Here is a 16644-nt window from a genome sequence, read left to right as displayed (position 1 = left end):
TGACCGATATTATATTACAGCAATAATAATTTACAATAATGTACCTATTATAATATTGTGATTTGTATAGTGTTATGTGGCACACTGATATAATAATATATTCACCGTCCGAACCGATTTTTACGAACAATTATAAATTGTATAACGACAGACACAATAATATAATTGTCATCGTCGTCGATCGGAGGACATTTATAACTACCACTGGGCGGTGACGTGAGGCGCGCGCGAATAAAACAATAATACTATAATAATATTGTTAACATTGTGCCTATATGTGCGTACGATATTCTGCACATGATAATAGTAATAAAAACATATTATATCAACCGTCTGAAGTCGAGCATGGTAAAGCATATTATCCTCGATCGAAATCGCTAAAACTTTTCCAAACTGATGGTCGTCTGTTTTTATTTGTTTATTTTTTTATTTTTTTATTTTTTTTTAAATCGTGTTTATAAATATTGTCTAGAAAAGAACAAAACAAAATGTCAAAGAAAAATAAACTTTATTCATACTGCATTATACATCATACCAAATAATATTGTCCCTCGACAGTTTCCTTTGTAGAGCTTTTTTTTGTTGCCAAAGAGAAGAATTGCTGATTATGGTATAGGCGGAGAGAGGGTTGGGGGGGGGGGGGGTGAAAGTTTAATATATACAAAAATAAAAGTTAATTTAAGGTCGTAAAAAAAAGATCTTAGTCGGTAACAGTCAAAGTCGAGAGAAAATGTTTTTAATTCCGTTATATAATTAAAATTAATTTCGTTTAAAGATAGTAGTATAGGAAGTATAAATTTTATATCATAAAATTAATATTTACAAAGTAAAAAAAACAAAAAAGTACTTAACAAATTAGTGGTAACTATTTTGAGGTTACGGAAAACCCTTTCGATGCGATAAATGTTTATTAATGCCGTGTTCATTTAGTTAGTAGCTGCTGTGGTGGTAGTCATCGTGATGGCTGTAGTGGTGGTCGTGGCTCTTGACCGGGTACGGTACTGGGACTTCGACTTTCACAGGAACTTTGACCGGATAGGCGACGAGCTTCTCGACCGGGTATGGGACGGGCTTCTCGACTGGATACGGTATGTGCTTTTCGACTGTGACCGGGTAGGGGCGGTCGACGGGCACTTTGACCGGGTAGGGCACATGCTTCTCGACGGGGTAAGGGACGTGCTTCTCGACGGGCACGTGCACGGGGTAAGGGCGGTCGACTGGCACTTTGACTGGGTACGGCACGTGTTTCTCGACTGGGTATGGGACGTGCTTCTCGACGTACACTGGGTACGGTTTGGGCACGTGCACGGGGTACGGGCGGTCGACGGGCACTTTGACTGGTACTGGGATCTCCTTGATCACTGGGTACGGCTGTGGCACGGACACTTTGACGGGGTATGGCACGGGTTTCTCGACGTGCACAGGGTAAGGTTTGGGTACGTGCACCGGGTACGGGCGATCCACTGGTACAGCCACCTTGACGGGGTACGGCACGTGCTTCTCGACGGGCACGGGGTATGGGTGCGCCACCTCCTTGATGATGGTCTTGGACAGCACGTGACCGTGACCGTGGTAATCTCCGCCGCCGACGCCTACATCGTATCCGTAACTCGAACCGGAACCGTAACCGTAACCGGTGTCGTACAGGCTCCTCTTGTCCTGGGTCTTGTCCGCGGACGACTTCTTGTCACCGTCCACCGGTGCGTCCTTGTTGACGACGGCTTCGTCCTTGCCCAGCGCGTAAGCGCACAGTCCAAATGCACACACTGTATACAGGAGACCTCTCATCGTGATGGCGAGCACGCTCTGTATATAAATTATATATTAAATTCTATATTTATACACGAGTGATGTTATAATACTGTCGTGTGCTCCTCGCTCCGGCTCCGGCTCGGTCCAACACTGACTGCTAACAACTCGGGTCCGTCCGTTTTGTACTGGCCGGCTGGACCTTGAGGGGGGGCCACGTTTGGGGACCTCCCCTCTCCCCAGCACACTGCGGGTGTGTGCTTTTCTCGATAGCACCCGGTCAAGTCTACTTTCTCGCGGGACGCGATCCAGTTACGACTCATTTGCTCGTAACGCATGTTATTTCGTTATTTGTTCCCACATCGATCCAACGGACATCTGCTGCAGTGTTTATAGGTACCTACACACATAATATTATAATTTGAAATTGAAATAAACCATCCGAAGTGCGCATAATAATAAAAACATTATCATATTACATTAAACATAATATAAAATACGTAATAATATATTATATTATTATGATAATGATACGTATTTCAAGTTATCCGTAAAATACAACTACTATTGGGTATATCGTATATACATAATAATGTAAGACACATATAATAGGTATATATTATTATACACCTAACCTAACCTATACAGTGGTATATAATTGTGAGTCACTCAAAAACTCATTTATCTGGATTTTTTTTACCGTGTATTAAATATAAAAATATGTTACACATCAGATTTTAGTTATTTTCCATATGGTAACCGTGGTGTCTGTAGATAATGTGATATACCGGAATTAGAACAATATCGATTCTATAGCAAATAAGCGATTATTCTTTGAGATCATATAATATTTAAAAAAAAATTAAGTTTATATAACAAAAAGTTATTGACGGATCACTAAAGACAGTGATACACTATAACCGTAATTGAACTTACACGATGCTAGTCAAGATAATATAGACTATCTTAATAAAGATAGAAAATCATAAGATATTCCAAAAATTATAAAATTTTTATGTGGGTATTTATTTCTAGCTTTTAGAATCTATAGTTAAATAAGTGATTAACTTAGTTTAGTTACTTACAAATAACTATAAATGTATTCGTAAATAATTATTAAATGTAATATTGTATTATTAGTTATTACAATATGACTTATTATTCATATTTGTATTACTCCAAACGTAAAATGGGCGAAGGATCCCTATAAATCGTTACAAATTATAATTTTTATAGTTTGTCTGAGCATAGCTATTTACTATATTATTGTAAAAAAAAATGAAAGCTATTAAAATAAATGTAAATCTTTACATTAGAATGAATTTAAATTTGATTAATTATAATTATGTTCTAGGTGTATCATGCCCATTGCGTGTTCATGTCACCCTATACTAAAACTTATACTCACCACACATTTAGACTGTTAAAACCTGAGACGTGCAACCGACCAACCAAATTTTTTATCCGGAGATGATGTCCAAACGAAAAACGCCTAGCAAAGACGAGTGATGTTTGTATTGCAATTCACGAGGTCCTCTTATGCATTTTTTCAATGGCGAGGATATCGGAATTATCGGAATATAGTTTTGTCTACATTTTTAGACAATTGGCTCTAACAATTTTAGCATCCCACCTAGTACCTACTGCTATAAGTTAAAACTGCTTTGATTCTCACGATATTCAGGGTCATTTATCGTTTACATTTTATGTCTTCCCATTTTTTTAAGACTATTTTTCAAATACTTCTAAACATAAAACAAATCGTTTATATTATCAAATTTGTAATTATCTCATTGTCCTTAAAAGTTAGCATTAAATATTAATATGATAAAAAAATTACAACATTAATATTTTTTTCCTTTTTATATAATAATATACATGAGCAAACGAGAACGATATTACGTTCAAAGAAAAGCGATATCACGTTTACTTTTTTATTATTCATTCTTCAGTGATTTAGGAGCAAAGTCGGTCAGTGACCTAGAGAAGGACAGGTTTCTTATGCATCTCTTGGCCAAGTCACGGTTATAATATTTCTTATGTATATAATAATAACAATAATAACGATATATATATTATTATTGTTATAAAATACGATATCTAACGCGATTATAAAATCATCAAGACACAACATATACATGTACCTAGGTATATAATAATATAACGCGCTGATGGTTATTGCATGAATTTATATTTTATTGCTGCTGTTTAAATCACCTGCAGACCGTCTTTATTGTTATTATTGCGCTGTGGTTAAAAAGCGACCTTAGATGATATTATCATGACTTTATTTTAATTCGATAACGTTAATTATTTATATAGGTAACAGTTAAATTCAATCTCTTTGTAAATATTATAGACTGTAAAGTGTATTTTACTATACGGTGTGATCCATACGTAAGACACTGATTATTTCAGAAAGCACTAACGTTTTTCAAAATATATCTTTTTAAGTGAATTAATACTTTTAGTATGTACTTACGGTTTTCGATGAGCGGAGTAGTGGGCCAAAATTAATTAGCGGGGCACTTATGTACTATTGTACTACTCCGTTTATCAAAACTTTAAGGGGCCCGGTGCCAGTCTTTGAAATTGTCTACAATATGTTAGTTGCCACCTTAATACTTTTCCACTAATCTACTACCCGATATCTTTTTAGAGGGGGGGGGGGGTGTGTTGATAGGGTGCATTATTTCGAAATTTGTGTACAAAATTACATTGACACCGGGTGCCTTAAATACTTATATAACTCATAAACTACTAGTCCAAAATTAGATGTGTATACCTATTTCAAAATATTGAATATTCCGAAAAAAACTAAAAATTTAGTAAAATTATTACTATTATATTATCGTCGTCGCCATAACAAAATATCGTAAAGTATTGTATTATGTGCTGTTTTAAACACAATGGATCTCTTGGTCGTCTGCATGCGTATTGCGTAGGTACCAGCGTACATAAATTCGATTTTATTATTAGTAAAACTACGTGTTTAAAACTTTTGAAAATGTTATAAAATAATTGCCTATTAAAAATAGAGAAACACGTCTTTTTTTTGTTTCAACGAATATCATCGATTCATAATTGTTAAAAAAAAAGCCACGTACAATGAAATAAGATACATCCTGTATATTTTTTGTATAGTGAAAAATTATACAATAATATAAAGTCGTTAATATGTAATGATACAATTATTTTGAAGTTAAAGTTGAAAGGGGGCCCACTAAGTGTATGGTGTCCCGGGGCCCAATTGATCCTTAATACGGGCTTGTGTGTAGCATATATAATTGTGTAAATATGATTAATCATTAGGGTAATTAATTAAAGTATAGGGAACATCATCTAAACAACACAACGACAGACATTTTCGTCGTGTTTATGTCAAACTGTTTTAAAATATAATAACTATAACTGCTACTATAAAGATACTTTTATACATTATTAATTATTATATTCGGAACATATGATATAAAAATTTAAAAATGTTGTATACTTAAAGTATATTATGAAAAAATTTAGTATACTATTAACATTCGATAAGAATGTAGAGCTTTTAATATTGTTCAACAAAGCCCAAAAGACACTAAATTCGTATTGTGGAACAATGTTTTTAAGTTTTAGTTTCGATTGTAGTGTTTTAGTCTTGGCACCAAGTATTACAATGTTATACGCATAGATTTTTGTTAAATTTTCAATAAAATTCCAACAAATCTCTAACAATGTCCAACATGTCCGAGTATAGAATTTGTTGGAATGTTTTCGGCTGGGCACTTATTGTAGTGCTAACTTCGCGTACCTCAGATTTCGTCGTGTTTCGTGGCGTTTTGTTTTGTTTTCTCGAAAACCTCCCGACCGGAACGATGACGCTACGAGACGAAACCTATCATGTCGGGTTCGCTCGTCACAAAAAATTGCGCAAGTCGCGCATATCTGGAATAGTGTGAATCGTCCGAAATAAAACGCGCACATAATACAATACTTTACGATATTTTGTTATGGCGACGACGATAGTATAATAGTAATAATAATAATAATTTTTTTTTTATTATGTACACCTAATAATAATAATAATAATGATGTATTTATAACAAATTCTTGTTAAAAACGAAATAATAATAATTATCTCGTCTGAAATCTCGGGCGCGCACTATAAAGCTCTGCGACGACGTTCGCGGACGCGGTCGCCGAGCCCGAGAAACACACTTGACCATCCACTGTAAACGCAAACGAAGAATTTTTAATTTTTTAGGTAATTTTTGTTGTCTTTCGCAATTTGGTGCACGCGCGCGCGACACGATAACAAACATAATATAATAATAGTATTATATTGTGGATTTAGATTTTTGACGTCTGGACCCGTCCCGTCCACCACCACCTGCCGAAAATGGATTCGTCTCGATCTGCTGCTGTCTCGCGTACATATTAATAAATTATACTATTTTATCCACCGTTGTTCCATCGAGCTGACCATAATACAATAACATCGATGACAGCATAATATTCGTTTCAATCGTGTTTTTGAGGATTACAACGCACACCAAAAATTTTACGTGAATTCGTGGTCGCATATTATTCGAATGTAATGACCAACGGAGTTACCGACGAGCCACCGTGTATTATTATATGGGTAAATGTGTACACCCGACGAAATGTTGTTAGAAAAATCTGACAAACCTATTTGAGTCTATATTTTGAACGGTTCAACCATGATAAACCCATCGCGGTCCATTTTTGAAAAAAAAATTCAGTTCTCATCAGCTGATGTTGTAATATAAAATCCAATATTTTTATACATTTAAAAGGTACAAAATTGTTTAACTGTCTTAATGTCTGTTGTGATTAGTGATTACGATCTTATATTATAATAATAACAATTAATAAATAGTATTCATCTATTATTTTTCAAAGTTAATTTACTACCTTATATTGTCGTTATTTTTTTTTTATCATCTCGGCTTTCGTATTTTACTGTGTATTAATAACACGTGGTTATTCGATTCACCCTCTCCCCCTCCTCGGGGTCATCCCTTAAAAAGGTCTCGACTGTCTAAATGTAAATTAAAACTTAAATGGTATTCTTTAAGTATCGGCCGCGATACAGGTTTGTGTAGTGGTGTAGTAGCTTCGACATTAAAGAATAACCATCGCTCGTTTATAACAATGAATGTAGATAAAATCCTAGTCACATTTATGAAGTTTCGGTAGCCGGTCATGATCTAATTTCGTTTGATCAGTTAGAGGTACAGATCTATAACTTATATCTGCGATTTAAATTTTAATAAATATATGCATAGACCATCAAGGTCTTTATACACGCACAAACACACAAACACAATGGATCTCTTGGTCGTCTGCATGCGTATTGCATAAGTACCTGCGTATAGGTATAATACCATACGTCGCTGTTAAGTATTTTAAAGGTCATGAACCCTTTTCGAATATTTCGAGTTTTCGCCTAAAGAATTTCCACGGGGTTACTTTGGCCGGAGGGAACGGCCGAATTCCATTTACCTTTAACCTGGACGTGGCCCGATAAGGTCCGGTCACTGCATGGATATAATTGAGTGAAACCTGTACGTTGATTTAATGTACTACTAGCACGAAGTATATGGACTTACGAAGTCGTAGGCATTTTGTTTTAACGGGAACCACCGAAAACGTTCACGTATCATGATATGGTCCAAATTTTATATAATATTCTAATTATGCGTGTAGATAAGTAGTAGCGTACTTTTGGTCACGCTGCAATGAGATAAATTTGAATTCCAAAAATAGGGAACAAAATTGATTTTCACTCTAGCCGAAATATAGCAGAGTGCAGAACTGAAGATAATTAATGAAATAATTTTTTCAATACGCTGTAAGAATTTACACTCAGCAGAATCAAAATGTGTTAGCTTTAATATTATAATATTATATTATAACCTAGTTACAATAATGCGTATGTTAATAATAATTATGCTGTTATCATTTATATTTCGATAAAAATGTTCATCAAAAAATATGTACCGAAAATATATTTCTTGATTGGACCCTCTATTAAAAAATCCTTGTGGCGGTATATACTGACACAACTTTCTGTGATGACTTAAGACTTTGTTTAGCAACGAGGCATCAACGCGCACGCTCGCTTTTCAATTATTTCAAATACCACTGGTGTTCTGAAGTTGTTACACGTCATGCGAACAGTATATTTTGTTTCTCGTCGTTTACCATCATTTTTTCCGACTTAGGTTGTTTGTTCAAAAAGGAATCTTCCAATGCTTTGCGTCTGGCTGCCTAGGTCGCCTGATCTCACATCACATTTGGACTACTCATTTTTGTAGGAGACATGTCAAAGATATCGTGTAGAGCCGTGTAGGCACCGCCAATATCCACACCGATCACAGAGGACCTAACCTAACGGAAATGCAAGTGGAATGAATCTGAGTTCCGACTATTTTAGACGTTCTTCGTGTGACCGAGGGAAGCCTGCAGCACATAGAACATGGCATTATTGTTGTACCGTTATAATATAAACTTGAAATATTGTTCTATTTTTTTAAAATCAATGTATCATAGGTACCTCATAGGCCAAAAAACCTAACCTAAACCTAAAAACTTAAAACGAGCGTACTTTGAAATCGGACGCGAATCGTTTTGAATATCCCCGCTGCAGTACGCGTTATATTTTTCATTGTCCTCGCTGCTGCAGTACTATTTATTATATAGTTATACCCACATCGTTTGTCTTGCCCGCTCGAGTCTCCGAAAGCGGCAAAGACTATCGTCGTGGAATCGCACGCGCCAAGTAGAGTGGAACCGGTCAACGGCGGTCACTGCTCCACTGCCGTTGCACCGGTGCACATATAGAGTAAACACACACACACGCGCGGTGTATGCATATTATAATACCTATGGTGCCTTAACCTGCCTACACTGCCGAGTCGTCAGCCGTATATCATTATATTTCGCGTTGTTCTCACGTGCACACACACATACACGATCGCGTATATATATTATTATTTTCTTATTATTTCGTATATACGAGCAGCTCGAGCGCAGTGGAGTGTTATATAACCACGGCGCAGTGCTCGCAAGATTATCATCGGCGGACGCGGTGGCGTTATAAATGTATAATATTATAATACAGTAGGTATTACGCTGCTGCAGAAGTGGGCATTATAATGTACTATTACATATTATTATCATGAGTGCGTACCTACCTATATGTATTGTGCGTCCGTCGTCGAGACAAAAATGTCGAAACGTTCCGAATTAATTCGTTCGGTAATAATTCTTACTAATTATTATTATCATAATAATATAATAATATATATATATATATAATACTATGCATTGCGACATACGTGCGATAATATACGATATGCTATCGTCGTACGCACTGCACCAGAATTAAAACATAATAATATGCAATAATAATATATTATTTTTATCGTGATGTGCGTATGCCACACGACTCGTTCGGTACCGTTTCCGTTTACGAGACGATCCTTCCCCGCGGCCCTCGTCGACTGTACCGACGAGTTTCTAGTGCTGCGGGCGGAATATCTTCTTTGGTTATTATTATCTATTCCGGATGACACGTTTTGGGAGACGAATGGTATCCACTTTGGTACGTGACGTTTTCCGCGGTATATCCAATTTTATATAAATGCGAAAAACCGGCTGGATGCGGAGAACGCCACGCGCGTGGTGTAAACAAATCGTACAGAAAGAAAACACAATCTGTAGGTAGGTACATATTAACATAATAATAATAATATATTACAACGTTTCGGTCACCCATACTAATAAATCATATATTTACCGAAATAAATATAATAAATGAAAACGAATCCTGACGGGTTTGTCGCGTCATTAGAAACTCGCAGAGTGAGCATAGTATAATATATAAAACGACTTCCTCGAGTATTGGATGACATTATAAATCGCATTAGTGACGAAAAATGCGTTGATAATAATATTAATATTATAACTAATGAGTTACAGCTAGATTGTGTGGTCCATTATCAACTTCGAGTTTCGTTTTTAAAACAACTCGAACAAAATTAATACAAGTTGCTGTATAGTACTTCGAACCTATTTTACGCATATAATTTGTTTTGTGTGAGTATTTTGAAAAATATTTGACCTTTGTTTATTATTTATTGAACTCTCGTATCGACAGTAAGAAAAGTATAAAATCAAATATAAAATCAAAAGTGGCGTAAATAACACCACTACACATATTATTATACCTGAAGCAGAAACATCACAGTTGTCATAAACGCTTTAATTTTTGACGATTGTTGTTAAATACTCACAATTTTTAAAAGTATATTATGAACATACTGAAAAATCAGGTATTAACGCTAAAATAATTACTATTATTAAAGGTTTCTACTCTGTAACACTGTGAAATGTATGTACCTACTGTGAAAACAAAAATAAAACAAAAAAATCGAATAAGGTAAAAAAAATAGTTTTTATTTTACGAAATATATACATAATAATATATTATTATATACGACGTATATACACGCGTAGACATGAACAGGTACAATGGTTAAATCAATTCGTTTACGTTATATTATTATATTACATTTTACAAAATGTTAACTCGGATCCTCGAGACCTTGTTAATAACTGTGGCTTCCGTGTTCACCATACGAGTGTTCGCTGTATGAGTGTTCATCGTAATGGTGGTGGTGTGGCACTTCGTATGGCACAGGGACTTCGACTCTGACTGGAAATTTGACAGGGTACGGCACTGCTTTCTCGACCGTGTATGGCACTGGTTTGTCGACGGGATATGGCACGTGCTTCTCGACTGTCACCGGGTAGGGGCGGTCCACTGGCACTTTGACCGGGTACGGCACGTGCTTTTCGACGGTGTAAGGGACGTGCTTCTCGACGGGAACGTGGACTGTGTACGGCTTGTCGACGGGTACCTTGACTTCATATGGTACGTGCTTGGTGACCTCGTAAGGGACGCGCTTCTCCACGTAAACGGTGTAAGGTTTGGGAACGTGGACGGTGTACGGTTTGTCAACGGGTACCTTGACTTCATAAGGAACGTGTTTGTAGACGGTGTACGGTTGGGGTACCTTCACTTTGACTTCGTACGGGACGGGCTTGTCGACGTGCACTGGATATGGCTTGGGCACGTGCACTGGGTAAGGGCGGTCAACGGGCACCTCGACCTTTACAGGGTACGGTACGTGTTTCTCGACCTCGACGGGGTACGGTTGGGCGACCTCCTTGATGATGGTCTTGGACAGCACTTGTGGTTCGTGGTGGAAGTCATGACCGGTCAGCTCGTGGCCGAAACCACCGGAGCCGTATCCATAACCGGTGTCGAAAATGCCTCTCTTGCCTTGGCTTTTACTGTCGTCGGTGGCTGCTGCGGTGGTGGCAGCTTTGTCAGCCGATTTTCCTGCAGCGTTTTCCGATGCCAATGCGTAGGCGCATAGGCCGAACACGCACACTATTTTGAATACTCCTCTCATATTGTTGTTAGACTTTGGATCGGATCGATCGACTGATGCTATTCTGTTGGATTCATCCGTTTTTGTAGTGTCCTGAACACCCATAATGGAAGTCATTTTCATCTCCCCCACCATGACAGGGGGGAGGCGAGCTCTACATACTTTCCAATGCTATTAGAATGGCTCCCATGTAATCTTCATACGCCTATTTGAACCTTGAAAAGTAAACGTAACCTAAGTATTGCTCAGTATTATTACAGCGTAGGTGACTGTTACAAATACACGCATAGTAAGTATACCTACCTATATAATATAACTTGTGTTTTCAACGTAGCGTGCATATACTCAATGAAAATGTAGAACTCTTTGTTTTTATCGACATTGCGACTTCGTATTGTATTACTACACACAAATCAGATTACACACGATTTAAAATGCGTTATTTAAAATTACTGTGATATAATACAAATGATTTCATATTATTATTATTGACATATAATTTTAAAAAAAATCAGCTAACGAGAAGTATCTCGGCATACGGAATAATAAGCTATTATTCAAGTGTCGTTGAATTTAGTGAGCTTGCATAACCATTCACTGTAATATAATTTATAATATAATATTATGCACTTATGTACTAAACGAGTTTTATTTTCGAAAAATATTTACCCACCTTTTAGGCTATAATATTGCCAATTGGTTTATAAATAAATTGTTCTCGTAATTTGTTGAAATTTGGCTAACGATTATTTGAAATAAATTATTTTAATTTTACGACCAGAATCCAATATTGTCAGTTCTTAAGTTGGATTGTTAGAACTAGGGTTCAAGAAATTTAGCCTGCATTTTTGATTTGGCTGTAAATTAGTTTAGGACTGATATAAATTTGTTTTGTAAAATACTAAAATTAAATACAAAGTTTGACTTTCCATATTTTTACATACTTCGTTATATATTAAAAAAGGAATAATTGACAAATTTTAGCATTTTTTTAATTAAGTTATTGGTACCTATCATATTATCGCTTACATATACATACCGTTTTCACAATTTTAGATTCGAAAGAATATATAATATATTGGTTTATTATTATTATTTTTTTTTTATTAATATTATTGTATTTACAATGATGTGTGTTTTTTTTCTGTCTGTCATCAATATTTGGGGTACTAAAAATGCTCCGATTTTTGACATCGGCATATTTTCTAATAGAAAATTGAATTTAGTTAGTATTTTATAAGATCAAAATTGAAAAATTTCAGTTGTTAAAAAGCGTCAGGAAAAACGAAAATAAAGTGGTAGTTTAAACTTAACACGCAAAACCAATTTTTGACAAAATCGATTTAATTTTTGCTGGTGTTGGTCAAAAACTAATAACCACAAACACTTGACATTTTCACCAAATATTTATATTGGTATTTTATATATATGGTAACATTTTCACAATATTTCGATTTTTCAAAGTAATTATAACCGTGAAAAATGTTACAGATTTTGTAAATATTTTTAAAATTATTCTCGATAAAAAATTTTCCACTTAGCTAAAGTTTGAAAATTTCATTCAAGGTTCCTTATACATTTAATTAAGGGTCCCGGTGCTAGTTTTTTTAAATTTTCCACAATTCTACAAAAATTGAAAATTAAATTTTATATTTTAGTTGTTACCTCAATTATAAGATTTTTCCACTAATCTACTACCCGATACCTATTTAGGGGGTTGATAGGATGAATGATTATCGAAAAAAAGGCTTTACGGGAATAACTCTCAAACTTTGTAGAATTGTCGGATTTTGATGACTATTTGTTTATCTGAAAGAAGAAGACTTCTTACAGCCCGCATCGGTCTTTTTTTTTTTTATTTTAAATAAATGTACTAAAAAATGTGTAAGAAAAAATGCTTTTTATCTTGTATATTTTTAGACATATTATAAAGTTTGAGAATAAAATATTGAAAAACAGAGATTGATGCGGGCTGTAGAATATTTTCCTCTAGCAATTAAAAAAAAAAATATGAAATTTGGTTGATTCTACAAGGCGGTATCGTTATTCTCGCAAAGTGTATTTTTGAGGACAAAATGGCATCGGCACCGCGGCCTTAATGGAAGTTTGAAATTATTAAAGATACATAGGCACGATTTTTTTTTTTTATATGAATTTAAATTTCAAATTATTTTTTAATTAGAAATATATAAAAGTTTTATTTCCATAGCTAAAATTAGACATTTTAATAGAAGATACTCCACACATGTTTTTAACTTAAACAAAAAAAAAAAATACTGGAAAGTAGCATTAAATTCTTATGAGCGTTATTGAATTTAAAATGTTTACGATATTGGATTTTCACTGGTAAATTAACGAATTTACATCTATTGATATTTGTTATTTTGTTGTAATTCAAAAACGAAGTATCGTAGATACTCGTTATTTTCACCAAATGTTAAAATTATCATTTTATATACGTCAAGGTAAAACTATTTCAATTCTTTTTGAGCTATTTATAGCCATGATAATTTTTTTAAATGTTTTGAATTATTTTTCAGTTAGAAATTCAGAGTTCAAGTTTATAGCCAACATTATAAATTCTAATATAAGATTCTCAATAAGTTTTTCTTCATCTATCAACAAAAAAAAGTTAGTTATGCTATTATATATAATATAATATACTATATATAATATATAGCCGTGAGAGATTTTTAATTTTTATAAATTTTTTTTCAACTATATTAAATTTGATTATTTATACAAATATATTAGGATAACACAACTTCTTCACTCAGAATCGTTTTTTGTATTCAATTGTTTATCATTGAATTCAAATATAACACATCCGTTACAACGACATGCTCGACAACAGAGTTAGCGGTACTCATTTTTTCACCTTTTTTTCCTTACATTTTTTGCTGCATGTATTTTAACGAACTTTTTGGGATCTTAAATTGCATAACATTTACATGCATAAGTAATTTTCAAATGTTTTGTTCAACAAGTCCCGAATCCTAGTTATTATAACACATAATTTGTAATAGAACTATTTTCCATTAGCTTCAATTTCTATTTTTTAACAATTATATGTATAGTTTATATGAAAAATGTATTTATTTTTTTTGTAAACCAAATTTAAATAATTTAATAAGTCCATAAAATATATTAAAATTCAGTCTGCAGTCACACTAATATATAATACAACTCAGTCGGTGACGCTGGGCGGATTTATTATCGATTAATATGTATTAATTATATTTGTTATTTCATTAATTTGGATTATAAATTATAATAATTATTATTTTAACTATTTATACAGTCTTAAAATAGAAGATACAATATTTTAATTATTTATTGATTATGAACTATAAAGACAAAACAAGTTATAATTACCTAAATCATAATTTATCGTATACATTGTATACTGATGTACTTAATACAATGAATAAATTATAAACACTATATTTTCTTTATTTTATTACTTTTCGTTAGATAATAATAACATCGTAATAAACAACTGTCAAAGTCAAAAATAATTAATCAGATTATCAAGTTATTTGCATACTGATTTTCAATGAAAATATGAAAATTAAAATAAAAGTAGCAAATTAATTCTAACTAGTATTTATAATTATATCTAATACAGTAGGTACGCGTAGGCATGATATATTGTAATATTCACGGACATTCAACATAATAAGAATGTCATTGCTGGTAAAATTTATTAATCGGATAACTAAACTAGTTTAATAAATAATAAATTGTTCTATAAATAAATATTACATGACATTGAGGTTGACCAAGCTTGGAGTATTATAATATATTACCTAAACTAAGTCGGTGAGTAAATATATTGAAGAAGACGCGTTATACCTACAAGTAATAAAAAAAAGTCTCGGTTTATTTCATTTCCTTGTACAACATCGCGAAGTGATTTAATAACGGCTATAATAATATTGTCCATCATAAAAAAAAACGGTCAACGACGATGATCCACGATAGAAAGTACATTGGCAAAATACAATAGGTGGTGGGGATGAGGTGGTTCGGCAAAGACGAGTCTTCCTAGGTGGACACACAAGTCACTACAAAAGCGTAGCACGCGGACCAACGGACATCAGTCGACTGCATCTCTTTCAAATCGAACGACAATGAAGACGTTTTTACATATGGCGTGCGTTATTGGGTTGTGCACATTCGCAATGTGCGCGAACCAGCCCGAATCAAATATATCTAAAGAAACCAAGAACCACGACAAGAGAGGCATCATCGACACTGGGTATGGATACGGCTCGGGTTTCGATCTGCACGAGCCGGCTGGTAATCACCAGATACACCAACATCACCACGATCAACAAGTGCTGTCTAAAACTATCATCAAAGAAGTCGCCCAACCGTATCCGGTCGAGGTCGAGAAACGCGTACCGTACCCGGTAAAGGTAGAAGTGCCCGTCGACCGCCCTTATCCGGTGCACGTGCCCAAGCCGTATGCAGTCCACGTGGAAAAGCCCGTCCCGTATGAGGTTAAAGTTGAGGTGCCACAACCGTACACCGTCTACAAGCAAGTCCCGTACGAAGTCAAGTACCCGGTCGACAAGCCGTACACCGTTAACGTGCCCAAACCATACACCGTCTACGTTGAGAAGCGAGTACCTTACGAAGTCACCAAGCACGTCCCATATCCGGTCAATGTGTACGTCGACAAACCGTACACCGTAAACGTACCGGTAACGAAACACGTACCATACACCGTCGAGAAGCGGGTGCCCTATACTGTCAACGTGCCAGTCGACCGTCCATACCAGGTTATCGTCGAGAAGCACGTCCCATACCCCGTCGACAAACCCGTACCCTATACCGTCGAGAAACCAGTACCTTACCTGGTCAAATTTCCCGTGAAAGTCGAAGTGCCAGTGCCGTACAAAGTAAACGCACACGAAGAAAATTACTCTTCTGAGGCAAAATACGAGGAAGAACAACCACAATATGCCAACGATCAAAACGAACACGGCAGTTATTGATAAACGTGTCATATTTTTCTAGTCATAACACATGTTATATTTCTGATTGAATAAATTGTAACCTAAGTCATATTATATATCTCTAACATTAAGATATGTTCGTTAAACACGAATATCACATATTATAATACTGTATATAGATTATGAATATAAATAAAGACTATTTTTTTGATATTTTTGTATTTTATTTGGTATAATCATCGTAAAAATATAGAATATATATTACCCATTGTATCCTAACAGTTATTACCAGAAAAAAAGATGTGTTTATGTGTGGAAATGATTTATCCCGTTGCAATATTAGTTTTAATTCAAAAATACATACAATTATGAATAAAAATAAATTAAATTACCTTGATATAAGAAATAGTATTTTACAGGTATTAGTTACTAGGTAAAATTAACGGCATATGGGTATAATT

The 16644-nt window shown here is 34.7% G+C and overlaps 2 protein-coding genes across 2 annotated transcripts; one reads left to right on the top strand and one right to left on the bottom strand.

The window, feature by feature from the left end:
- Positions 1 to 491: 491 nt before the first annotated feature.
- Positions 492 to 11325, bottom strand: LOC132938011 (titin-like). Its single transcript, XM_061004663.1, has 2 exons — positions 10374 to 11325; positions 492 to 1821 (listed from the first exon to the last, which is right to left on the bottom strand). The coding sequence occupies exons 1-2, from the start codon at positions 11322 to 11324 to the stop codon at positions 931 to 933; spliced, it is 1842 nt and encodes a 613-aa protein (XP_060860646.1). The 5' UTR covers position 11325; the 3' UTR covers positions 492 to 930.
- Positions 11326 to 15298: 3973 nt separating this feature from the next.
- LOC132939406 (zinc finger protein 512B-like) lies at positions 15299 to 16396 on the top strand. Its single transcript, XM_061006557.1, has one exon. It carries the CDS (start codon positions 15353 to 15355, stop codon positions 16220 to 16222), a length of 870 nt encoding a protein of 289 aa, XP_060862540.1. The 5' UTR covers positions 15299 to 15352; the 3' UTR covers positions 16223 to 16396.
- Positions 16397 to 16644: the final 248 nt, after the last annotated feature.

The sequence above is a fragment of the Metopolophium dirhodum genome, chromosome 2 (genome assembly GCF_019925205.1).
Source record: "Metopolophium dirhodum isolate CAU chromosome 2, ASM1992520v1, whole genome shotgun sequence".
NCBI classification, from domain to species: domain Eukaryota; kingdom Metazoa; phylum Arthropoda; class Insecta; order Hemiptera; family Aphididae; genus Metopolophium; species Metopolophium dirhodum.
The sequence above is the reverse complement of the archived record's forward strand: the minus strand, read 5'-3'. Positions and strand labels throughout refer to the sequence as shown.